The sequence below is a fragment of the Temnothorax longispinosus genome, chromosome 9 (assembly GCF_030848805.1).
Source record: "Temnothorax longispinosus isolate EJ_2023e chromosome 9, Tlon_JGU_v1, whole genome shotgun sequence".
In the NCBI taxonomy this organism is placed as follows: domain Eukaryota; kingdom Metazoa; phylum Arthropoda; class Insecta; order Hymenoptera; family Formicidae; genus Temnothorax; species Temnothorax longispinosus.
In genome coordinates this window covers 882,553-895,127 of record NC_092366.1, presented here as the reverse complement: position 1 = coordinate 895,127, position 12,575 = coordinate 882,553, and the positions used below count along the sequence as shown (strand labels likewise).

The 12,575-nt window shown below is 43.0% G+C and overlaps 1 protein-coding gene across 1 annotated transcript; it reads right to left on the bottom strand.

The window, feature by feature from the left end:
* Nucleotides 1–2,434: 2,434 nt before the first annotated feature.
* LOC139818733 (uncharacterized) lies at nucleotides 2,435–5,743 on the bottom strand. Its single transcript, XM_071787603.1, has 4 exons — nucleotides 5,546–5,743; nucleotides 5,343–5,388; nucleotides 3,987–4,448; nucleotides 2,435–3,288 (listed from the first exon to the last, which is right to left on the bottom strand). The coding sequence occupies exons 1-4, from the start codon at nucleotides 5,549–5,551 to the stop codon at nucleotides 3,278–3,280; spliced, it is 525 nt and encodes a 174-aa protein (XP_071643704.1). The 5' UTR covers nucleotides 5,552–5,743; the 3' UTR covers nucleotides 2,435–3,277.
* Between the last annotated feature and the right edge of the window lie 6,832 nt (nucleotides 5,744–12,575).

Below are 12,575 nucleotides of genomic sequence, written 5' to 3'. Positions count from 1 at the left end.
ACTTGCGTGAGATATCGTTTATATTAAAACTTTTGATTGATAAAAAAATGAATATACCTAGTATTTTAATACATGCATATATTTATTAAATAGAGAGATAAAATATTCTTTTTAATACAAAATACGATTTCTCTTTCTCTCTGTATCTCCATCTCTCTCTTTACGCATAGAATCATGAAAATTTTTATTGAAAACGAATAGGGTTTTCAAGCTTTTAGATAAAAATCCGCCGTATCTGTATGCGCGTAGTCATAAAACATGAAAAATAGGGCACTGTGTGTAAACCGAGATGGAATATTTAATCGAATATTACACGAACGAGAGAGGGATTCTGGAAGGGGCGAGGATCGTTTTTTTGTTGCGCGGCGAGCGGACGCGCAAATGCGATCGAGGGAAACGTGCGCTGGGCGTGAATCGCAAAAGAACCCTGGATCGCGTCGCGGCCCGCGAATGAAAAGCGATATCGACGAGTATCCGTTCGCGCAAGAGCATCTCACTCGCCATTCTACCGAAGACGAATGCGCTTCACCATAATTAATCAAAGCGTGGCTCTGGAGGATCCAATTAGTGGCGAGCAGCGCGCCCCATTCGGAGACTGCCTCGAGAGAGCTGCCGCCGCGCCGCGGCCAACGAGGATAGGGAATAATAGGGGATAGAGGACGCATTAAAGTTCAACCGAAAGGCACTAGTCGCGCGAATACGGGCCGTTGACCTTAAGCGAGATTCGTAGTTGTCGATTCGCGCAGCATCATTACCACGAGCTCGTTTATTAGTAACGACTATGCCCGTCTCGATCACCAGAACGTAATAATGATCGTCAAGAAGCATTACGCTATTCGATCTTCGACGGAAACAAAATATTAAAATTTAATTCATTGCATTCATTCATTGATGAACGTGGTCATTTGTTTTATGATCATTCGAGCGCAATAATGTCGGAGAAATTTCGTTTCTTGTTTCTGATATATACTTAAATTAATTAGCCTGCCAATAATACCTGCTTTGATATAATAACGATGTTCTCTTTTAACTCGAAATGCAAGGAAATATAATAATAATATAGAGACGTATGTACATTCCCTCAAACAGGACGAAATTAAAAAGCTATTACAAGGTAGGATTGTGTTGACGATGATGCTTCTTCTCGACCCAGATTGTTTTATCTCAATGAGAGCTATTATGCACGTAAATCCTTTTGTTGAAAGGCTGACACGTAGTCTTATTGTTGGTGGTGATGCATAAGAATATCTGAGTCATTAAAACATAAAGCAATGTGATCATTATATAAAAAGGCAACAATTTCCCTTGCATGGATAACAATCTCATAATGAAGATAACTAGATAAGAGTGAGAAATAAATTTTATATTACGCGTAAAAAAATACGTTACGCGGCGGTAATTATGCATTATTGACGATGATCGGCAAAAGGGTGACGAAATACACATATTCTTGTGATATCAATGTTAAGCGACAAATCGAGTCGTTTTGCTTTCATGCGACACGCGAATAGAATGTAATTACCGTGATATTACTTGCACGGCTATTACGTTGAAGTCACGCAATGGAGAAAACTTATTGTGTGTGTACGTGTCTTTTAACGCTTATCCTGGCACGTTGTGCCACACATTAAAAGTTACTGCTCATTACGTACCTTCTTAATTAGACCAATCCCATTTATTTCCCCGTGTCCCGAATAGAAGCGATTCTTTTTTTATCCGCTATATCAACATAATAATATAAAGTTAGGTACGAAATTATAAAATTGCTGCGCGGAGATTGCATGATATCTGGAGAAACACATTCCGGCAAATGTCGGACATTTACGCTATTATACGCTGACTAAAGGTTAAAGATCAAATATTTTACGTAATGTATGTCATTATGCAAAGAATAAAAATGTCACCGAACGTCCATCTGCTGCTCCATCTCATAATACGTGAAATTAAACTGGATGGACGTATAGAGAAAAAATGCGAGTGCGTGAATTATAGCTTTAAACAGTTTAAACATTTGAATAAATACTGCTGGTCAATATAACGGTCGCTGAAGATTAATGAAAAACTTTTATATGTCGCCTTTCTCGATCGCGAGCATTACGTTGCATGGAAAATATACATCTAAATACGATATTTATGCCGATGGCGCAATATCGTAATAGAGCGAGTGGCGCGAGTAAATTCATACGTTCGGCAATATCTCTCTCGGTGAGTCCGCCGGGCGTTTACGGTTTTAATTTCGGCCCGGTTATGCAAGATCATCGCGGATACATAAATCGATGGATACAGAATCGCTAAATCGGTAGCGGCGACCACGTTCAATTTTTTCCCCGTGTGCGCGCGCGCATTAGAGATATATTTCGCTGGCAAAGAGAATTACGGCACTCGCCAACCCGGGGGGGGGGCGTAATAATGAAAAACAAAGATCAATACATCATTATTCTATCAATACGACTCATTTATTGTGGATCATTGAATCGAACGGGGTGGTCCAGGCAATAAAGGAAGAGAGAAAAGTGTGCGTGGGATGGATTACTGCGCTATTTTTTTTCACCAGGTGTAATTTTGCAGTTTTTCATCACTTTTGCTCCGCTCGTGCTCGAGGCATCCGGGATAATACCCGGAATTACACGGATTCTGCGCTACGTGTTTGTAATGGGCTAAATGTGTCGTGCCGGTGGGGAGTGCCTTACTCCGACGCTTCCGATCCTCGGAAGTGAGCGCGGGGGGTTAAGTAAACGGGAGATGAGGTGGGCAAATGTTCATACGTGGAAGCGGAATTGAAATATCAGGCCGCGCGATTCGCTCGTAAATGGAACGTTCGCCGATTTTCCGCATTGCGATGGAAGAAACAGGAGGCGAGCGGCGGGCACGCGAAGAGAAAACGCTATGCCGTCGAGAAGGAAGTCGTTTCGCCTAGACGACACGGCGGCTAGTTCGAATGGCCGGATGCGAGGCGACGATATCGTTCGCTGTTTCCAAGAGATATCCCTGCGCTTGGTGGTGAAGGGTAGCGAAGAGGATGCCTCGTGCGTTGTAACGCTGTAACGCTTTCTCTTGCGGATTTATTCGGCGATATACCGGGCAACTTCTTGACTCCGCCTCATGCGATGTCCCGATTTTGGCTTCTTTGGTCTTCCGATGACGGTCTGACGAGGATCGAAGGATAGAAAGGGGCGAGTTGATTTCCTTATCGACGACGATCGATGTTTACGGCCGAGATATGCGCGGATGATCGGCGAACGAATTTTGTTCGGTTTGCTCGTGAACACCGTGAGTATTACCACCAGCCTGGAAGTTTAATTCATACCATGAATAAGCCTGAAATGTATGTTAATGCCTGACTGCGCGTGGCGGTGCGATGATAAAAAAAAAGAATGGGAATTACATGGTGATAAATTTCCGAAAAAAGAAAGTTAATTTATGTGGGTTATCCTCTCTTGGCAGTCCTGTCCGAGGTAAAGGATGATTTAATAACTGTATAAGTTAAAACGAGTTGCGAGGATTACCGATATTAATGGATTTAAGCAACTCGATCTCGCTATAAATGTCATCACATACCTATATGTATGTGATGTATGAGAGATCTACAATATTTTAATAATCTAAAAATTTAGACATTTTTTTCAGGATTGATACTTTTTGTTCATTAAGTATATTTACATTCTTTTTTATTTAAATTAATCAACGAACGAATTTTGCGCCGATAGTTCACTGTGAGTAATGTTATTAGCCTGGAAGTTAATGTATACGATAAATAATCTTAAGATGCGTATTAATGCGTGTCGGATCGCGCATAGTTGCGCGATAATTATGAAGAAAGAAATAATAATTACATAGCGATAAATTTTTAGAAAGAAAAGTTGATTTATACGCGACTTATCCTCTCGACGGTTCTCTCTGACGTTAAAGACGATTTATTTATATTGAAGCAATTGATTGATCGCAATAATAAAATTAACATTAATATACACGATAACACATCTCACCTCCACCGCCGCCGCCGTATCCGCCACCGCCACCGCCGCCTAGTTTCCATCCTCCGCTGCCGAGTCCGCCGCCGAATCCGCTACTTCCACCACCGAATTTCCACCCGCTGCTGCCACCGTATCCTCCGCCGCCGAATCCTCCACTTCCACCACCGAACTTCCATCCGCTGCTGCCGCCCCCGCCGTATCCGCCGCCTCCGTATCCACCGCCGCCGCTGCTGAGCGTTATCACCTTGATGATCTTTCCACCACCGCCGTAACCGCCGCTGCCGCCGCCGCCGCTGAATCCACCACCGCCGAGCTTCCATCCGCCACTTCCGCCGCCATAGCCGCCGCCGCCGCCGCCGCCGCCGCCGCCGTATCCACCTCCGCCCCCGAACTTCCATCCACTGCTACCGCCGCCGAATCCGCCACCGCCATATCCACCGCTGCCGAATCCGCCACCGCTGCTTATATAACCACCTGTAATTTCGAGATCATGATCAATTCCATTATTTTTCACCGTATTCGAAAATTTCGATTCCCGGTTAGGCAGTAATCACTTGCAATTTATAAGAGAGGTGGGACGTGTATGTTTGCGCGATGTACGATTTATCGACTTTCTTTGTGCAACTGGGAGCTTGGTACCAGGTGGTTGCGCGCGGTCATGTCGGTCCGCAAATTGCCACGAGGTATTTTATGATTGCAACAAGGAGACTGGTTGCATTCTGCTGATTGTGTAAGTCGTCTCAAAGGGCAGGAGGCAAGTACAAATCGCTCTGGGATTAAATCTTATAAGCCCATTTAATATCGCTAAACCAACTAATTAGTAATTATATAAAAAATTAAAAGAGGAATATAATTTATGGTATCTGTCCATTCGTCTCGCTTGTAAATGCAAATAATAATAACAGTACAACTGTTATTTCAAATGATAATTCTTGCCATGGTAGTAACGACAATAATTAATTTCCTTGGAATTTGCGATAACGTTTTGAAAAAATAATTAGTAACTATTGTTATTAAAAATTATGGGCATTATTTTACAAAAAAAGATAATGTCAGACACAGATACATCCTGACATTTTAAAGTTTTTAATTCGCAAACTTTTCTAATTCGTCCTATGTTCACAATTCGTCTTACGCGTTTAGTTATAAATTTATTTTAGAAATGGGATAGAATAAAATAGAGATTTTTCACGTTTATGTATATATATATATGGCACTAGCGAATTGGCACGTTTACAGTCAGTTGCAACCACTTTTCGGATTCTGCCGTACCGAGGAGATGGTTAAAAACGCCGCGAACACTTCACACGCGGAACACCCCGCCGTAATCCCCGGCCGCCGTTTCCATAAGCCTCCCATTGTACTCACCGTATGCGGTGGCGACGAGCGCCAGCACGAGCGTGACTACGAACACCTGCAACGAGAGAACGGACAGGCTGAGAGCTTTAAAAATCGCAAGAAATTGATCTGCGCGAAAGAGTGTATGCCACGATCGTTCGACATATGTATATTAACGTTAGGAGAGAGACGTGCGTATGTGCGTATTCGCGTTTGGATCCACTTCTACGTACCTTCATGTCGGAGGTGTTTGATGCCCATCGTCGGGCCCGTCGGCTCTTTTATAGCTCCTGCCTTTCTTCGCGGCCGGGGCCCCCGCCCTTCCGTCTTCTCTTCCCCCCGCGTGTTCTTCTTCTGGATCATGAAACCCGACTTTCGTATACCCACCACCGTCACCATCACCGTCGACTACGAAAATCCCCGTCGCCGCACCGTTCCAGACGACCGCCTCCCCACCCTCTCATGCGTCGCCGCGCGATAACGAGACGCCAGACGCTAATCTTGACACCCGACGGCCTGTCCCCCGAGATCGAGAGGCGGAGAGGCCTCTCGTCTCTCCGCGGGGACTCGCGACATTCGCGACACCCGCTCTCGGACGAAGAGGGGTGGCCGCGTGTGGTAACGCGGCGACCTCGTTGGCGGGAAACGCGGCGATGATTCATCGGCCAAGATAATCGCGCGACGTTCACGGAATATTTGCCTTTTCTGAAGGAGAACGTAGCCCCAGGGCGCAACTGCACGCCGATTGCGGAATCTCTGTTCCGTATGCTCGGCGCGGTAGTAATTATCGCGCCGGCGAATCGTGCTCGCTGGACCGGAAACCCCGGGACAGACGTTCTCCCAGTCTGGAGACGCTTCTTCAGTCCGGACACGCGTGCCGGCGACTCTTTCTTGATATTAACCCATCCGGCCTCGTTCTCTGCTCTCGCCGAGTGAGCAAATCATACTTGTACAAGGTGTTTCGAAAATGGAACTGTCGGGTCAGATCGTTGTAATCTGGAGTCAAAGACTTACCTCTTATGTGAACCGAATTTTGATCGCCATGCTTACGCGTTTGAAAGTCTCCATTTATATATTAGATTTTTTTACCTATTTAACATTCCGTGGTTTTTTTGAATTTATGAGTACACGAAACTGTTGCGTAATCTATTCAAAGTAGAATATAAAACGTCAATTATATAATCTGTTTATTATTTAAGCCATTGCCTTGAAAAAAGTTGCGAATAGTCTATTGCGAAATTTGTCTATTGTCTAAAAGATTAGATCTCTTATTTGTTGATTCCAGTTTTAGGCATTAGTCGCAAAATAGAAAATTAGTTGTATAGGAAAGGAAAGCCTCACTCGAGGGAGTTGGCCAATGCGTAGACACGCCGCGGTTGCCGTGGCGCGGTGCGCGAAATTGTGCAAGTTCCATACGAGGAGATAAACATCTCCGAGGCATTTTTATCTCCAGGTGGTAATCACTTGGCAACGTGCACTCGCCAGGACACCGCCTTTATTATTATTAGAGGCTACGTAAATAAATTGCTATTCTTGTGATAATCCTTCTTAACGCAACAACCGATCGCCCCGACGATCGCCACGGTTTCATCAGGGGAACGTGTTCCCGATGACGTCGTATGTCAAATCGTAAAGCAATCAGATAGGAGCCGTGGTCGAGGAATAAGATTAATGGACAATAACACCATCCGTGACGGAAAATTAATAACACCGTTTACTAAGTTAAAATCAAAAAAGCGATGAAGACAATACGCTGATGAAAAGATAGCGTTTATAATAGCCGCCTGAGATTATTCATATAAAATGATAATGATAATAACTGCAAATCGTACTTGAGATAGTCATTGCTAATTAGCTAATAAATCAAGTAGCATAGATTAATAGCAGATTAATACCCTGATATAAGTTCTCAGCATCAATATTAATATAACATCGATATTAATTCAACATCGAGCAAATATTGCGCAAGCCAGAGGAAGGTGCTTCGTCTCCATTCTTTTTTTCTTTACTTTTTAGTTGTACTTCGTTCAGGAACGCATCCGCTTAATCGCGCTTCGGGAAACAATGCACGAGGCGATAATGGATCGTCGCTTAGCGGCGATCATTCTTCGTGCCGGCGAGGTAACGTCTCGCGTGCGCGACTGTAGTTCGCGCTTTACTCTCGATCGTCGCACAAAAAGCAACCGAGATACTCTGTAGAAGGCGAAGGCCTTCCTGGCCTTTCACCGTGCCGATGTCCGCGCGGACGTGCCTGACCTCTTCGCGCTCGGTTAGCTCATCAAACCGCGCGATATGATCGATATGAGTAATTTGGGTGGACAATGCCGATCATTGATGGTATCAAGAATCAAGGTCGAGCGTACTCGAGGCAGTAATTAATGAGAGCTGTCACCCCGTCGAGGAGTATGAAGAAGCGACAGCATTGCACACACATTGACGCGCGCGCACATAATCTCTTATTATTTAATTGGTGCAACATTAATATGCAGCGTTTGCGTAATCACGTTTGGAAGTTCGCAAGACGCAAGTGCGCTTCTGAGATAACTGGCGCGTTCTCCTTGGAATGCATCGTTTGCAAACTTAACGGAATTATTTCGATCGCTTTAGTATCTTGATGTCGGCGACTGCCTAATATCTAAAGTTCACAACTATCTCGACGATCACGTGCACGGTGTAATCGTAAAAGCGGACTACTGGCCTCCAGAAATGCGGAATCGCCAACCGACCTATCGAACCTGATCTCCGCTCTATAGTGAAAGTTAGACCGTATTATAATCCTGAGCAGTTTTAGCATGAGTTATGACAGGATGGTTAAGGTACCTTCTTTTATATAAGTATAGAATGTATAGACACTGCGCCTCGTACACGCCAAATTCCTGCAGACTAAGGTGAACCCGATATTACGCGGTACATTTAAGGCGCATTATAAGGTAATTACCCAATATTACGCAGTACATTTAGTATAGAACATAAAATTGAAGACTCTTGATATAGAAAATATTGTAAAATATGCTTGGCTACAAAGCCTTTTCCATATCAATAACTAGTACTTAATCAATAACATAAGAGTTACGTTTATTCAAGACTCTATTTATTTTTGGGGCGCGCGATATTTAGGTCAAGCATTCTCAGTTTGCAAAATCGCGAAAAATTTATCTTGATCATCACTACGAGGATTGATACCGTCTACTGACATACTTCGTCGCCTTAAGGCAACGTTTCATCCTGCTGTGTGCATGATGATAATTAGATAAATCGAGTCTATATATATATATATAAAAGGTACATATCGCGAGCTTGATTTTCCTTACTCCTAACCGGGTTTTCCCTGATATACGTGAGCAAGAAATAAATGGCGAACATTATTGATCGAGGGAGGTTGTGTACGTTCGAAGTAAGTTGCAAAATGCGCGTGCATCGTCGACATCGAGAAAGGGCGATGGAATCTCTCTCTCTCGAGCCGCGGGATGCCACAAGTACGTGACGTAATATTACGTGCCTCACGGTCAGGAGGTGAAAACCGGTCGGCGCCTGAGACCGCGGGATTTTCTCGCCGGAAAAACCGAAGTGTACCCTCAGGCGAGAGTGTCGAGCCAGGTTCTGGATCGACGACCAGTATTCCGCTTTTGTTGCTGGTTTCTCAATGCCAAATATAATGCACCATTATGCACGGAATTGAGATGTATGAGATCCAAGAGCATCCCGGATTCACCGTCTCTTCTTCTAAAAACAGCTTCCACAGAACTCGAGCTCTTAAAGTTGAAAGGATTTTCTCATTAGCGAAAATTGATGGCATACCTAATGACAGAGTAATAATGACATATATTAAAGAAGAAATTGTCCGTACGAAGTTTGAGAAAAAAATATCATTTAAATTAAGTAAAATTTAGTTTTTAAAGAAATATGGTTTAAAGTTTAATGTGCAAACTTTGTAAAATATAATTCTTCTGACATTGGAAGATTATGGAAAAGCTTTTTAATGGCTGAAACGTAAATCACATTTTTCAAGATTTAATTACGATTACAATTATACGTAAATTTCGGAATTCCAAAACTCTGTTGTCGTTATTAGGACTTGCACGCGTTTGGAGAGCATCAATTGCACATTAAAAATACATGTGTCAAACGCAGGTGCAAGCGTTGCAGGTCTTGCGCGTCTATTCAAGTGTTCGTATCATATATTTGTCAATGATCGATATAGAATTAAGCGGCGATCTAGCAATTAAGTTGTCGCCCTCGTTAGAAGTTGTTCAAATGCATAACGAAGCGCTGCGCGTGTAGTTTGACGAGCAGTGCAAATAGGTGAAACTGCCGGGAACAGTGTGACAGAGTGACCGAATAAAGCCGACGTAAAGCCGACAGGTCGAGCTCGCATTTACGGTCAGTACTGTGCAAATCAAATCCTGCTTACGTTTTTCAACGTGGTCGTAATGTCACTTCAGGAAAATGAATATCGCTATCTTTGAAACAGTAAAAAATTTATATAATAATAGTCCCTTCTTTAACACAAGCATTTCTAAAATTAATTTATAAATTTAAGTTCTATTTAAAAAAAATCCTGTAGCATCTGTATATCTTACTTGAGAAATATTTCGATTTCTTAAGGTTTTATATGTACATGTAAAATATCTGTTTTCATCTTATTTCTAACATACTAAAGGGGGCTCGAGGATTGCAGTGTGCGAATAATTAGATTTACCTGCGCAATACGCATACGCATACGAATTTCGTAGGAATAAATGCAGATCTGCATCCGATGTTTCGTTCTACGCGGCGGACGATCTTTTCGCAGGATTATTGGGTTATCGTCCTGAAAATCGCGACCTGCCACCGCTTGTTACGAGGACAGCTCGGGCGGCAACTCCGATAGAAGCGGTAATGAGCGGCATTGTCTGTCGGGCGGTGCTTCATACGTAGCTTTTCCCTCCTCCGCTAAGGATAATTATTAAGTGTCCCGGTTGTCGGCCATTATGCCGGCTTCTTAATACAGTACTGTGTCAGCGCTGGCTGGTAATCTTCGTCATTAGGAATTGCAAATGATCTCGCGCCGCGGAAACTTGGTCGCTTAATATCGTTGCCGTGTAATCGATCGATTATGATTAGATGGCGACCTCTAAAATTAGCTAACGTTATTTAATTTCAAATGTCTAGCGTTTTGCAACTGCGAACGCCGTTTCGTGTCGCAAAATCCGTCGTTTGCCTTTCAAATTCAGAACTATATAAGTCTATGGTCGTTATACGCAAATAGACGTTAACCGCAAATAGACTTTAAATCGATACACGCGCAATAAATATACAATATCGGTCTTTTAAATCATTCCGCTCGCGTTTCTATTCTGAAATCTGCAGCCGCGTTGTATATTGAATGCTCGTGTCATGCAAGCTTGAAGTCAGCGCGCAACTCCTCAAGGGATAAGCTAATGTTACCCGGAACGTCGCGTGTGTCACAACACGCTATGGAACAGATATAACAATCGAGGTATTTGTCACGGTTAAGACTCGACGAACGTGTGCGCATATAACACATGCTGGGACGCGGAAATGCATCTTGCTTATTACGAGCGACGCCAACATTAGCGGAAAGTCCAATTAAAGCCGCATCTGACGCGAAATCCGAAAATCGGAGCGTGATACGTGCAGAGAAGTTGCGGATTTGAGTGCGTCACACTTATGAATCGATATCGTAACGCGGATCATGGCTAGGAACTCATTTCAACAAGAATCGTTAAATTATGCCTAATGACGGTCGCTTCACGCTGTAGATGTACGGCTATGAGACAGGCGTAGCATTTGAAATAAATTGCAAATTGGCTGCCGTATGAAAGGAGGAGGGATTAACGCGTTAATGTACGGCTCTTGACGCGTTGCGTCGTAGTGCGCTATCAAAACAATGAGAATCGCGAAAAGGGGGGATTCTCGCGAAGATACCCACGGCAATCTCTTCGTAACCGGCGGACAAATGCCGGAAAGAGCTCTAAAATCCGCCGAGGCAAGGCTACGTTGCAGACAAAGTATGCAAATTCGGCCTATAAAACGTAGGTACACGCTAAATGCAAAGCAGAGATGAACGATCGACGGACGGGGGTAATGCGCGACTGCAAAAAGTCACGCGATATTACGATAGAGATGTAAATTGCGCGGCGACAAATGCACGCGTCTCGTTTTCGTCACTCAATTTGCGGGTGCATTCTATTATTAGATATTTTTGAGGAAACGTTCTCCCACATCGGTCATTTTGTTATTTCTGTTGGGAATATAATTTGAAGATTTTTGTGTTAAATATATTACGATATTATTTTGCGCGATAATTAAAGTTGATAGGATAATATTTATCCATTCTAAATTTGCCCTATATGAAGGTTTATCGATACATATATATTCTATGCAAGATTTTATGTGTATATAATTAACGAAGCTGATTATTCTAATAAAATTATACATACATATCATTATATATGTATATATATAATTTTATTAAGGTAAAATAATCTATTCATTAATTACATATACAGAATTGCACACAGAATCTTGCATTAAATATAATCAATTCGATGATGTGCTTTATTTTCATATAATATATTCAAAGAAATGTGTTTCAATTATGAATAGGTGTATTAATCGACAGATTAAGCGCTTCTGAACTAACTGTGCTTGATAAAATCGGAAAAGGGGGGCCAAACAGCGCGGCAGATGGCTAGGAATAGGAACCACTTGCGCAGAATCGGCCCTTAGCTCACAACCGCGAATTACAGTTCGTACGGAATTCAAAGGGGTCCGGGCATAAATGAAACCCGGCCACCAACTATTACGAGACACGAGGGACGAAAGAGCGTGACCGGTTCGGACAAATTGCCTCTCGATTTATAGCGGCGGCCATGAGAAGCGGTCGCGGTGGTACGGGGCACGATTTGTGACTCTCGTATATGCGGGGAACGCCCGGGCGTAAATACACGCGGATGGCGGTGGGAAAAAAAAATCGGATCGTTCGCTGCGCAGCAACATTTGCCGAATGAAACTTTGACCGAAATTCTCCTTCTAATTCGATAAGCTCACATAGCGTGCAATATCGACGAGTGCAATCATGATAGTTGAGAATGAAGATAAAAGGATCTTTAAAAACGCTGGTGTAATAGTGTTCCCCGCCCCTTTTCTTACACGCACACTTTTCTTTCTTTCTCCAGTTAAACAATAATTTATAGATTTTCTTTTTATAGTTGTTATCTATATTAATCGCTACTTTCCTTGTTTTAAAAGTTTTAAAGT

Bases quoted from the DNA above. Each gene is read 5' to 3' on its own strand.
- LOC139818733 (XM_071787603.1), bottom strand. The intron at 4,449-5,342 runs GTGAGTACAATG...TCGAAATTACAG, and splicing joins GCTCGTCGCCACCGCATACG to GTGGTTATATAAGCAGCGGT.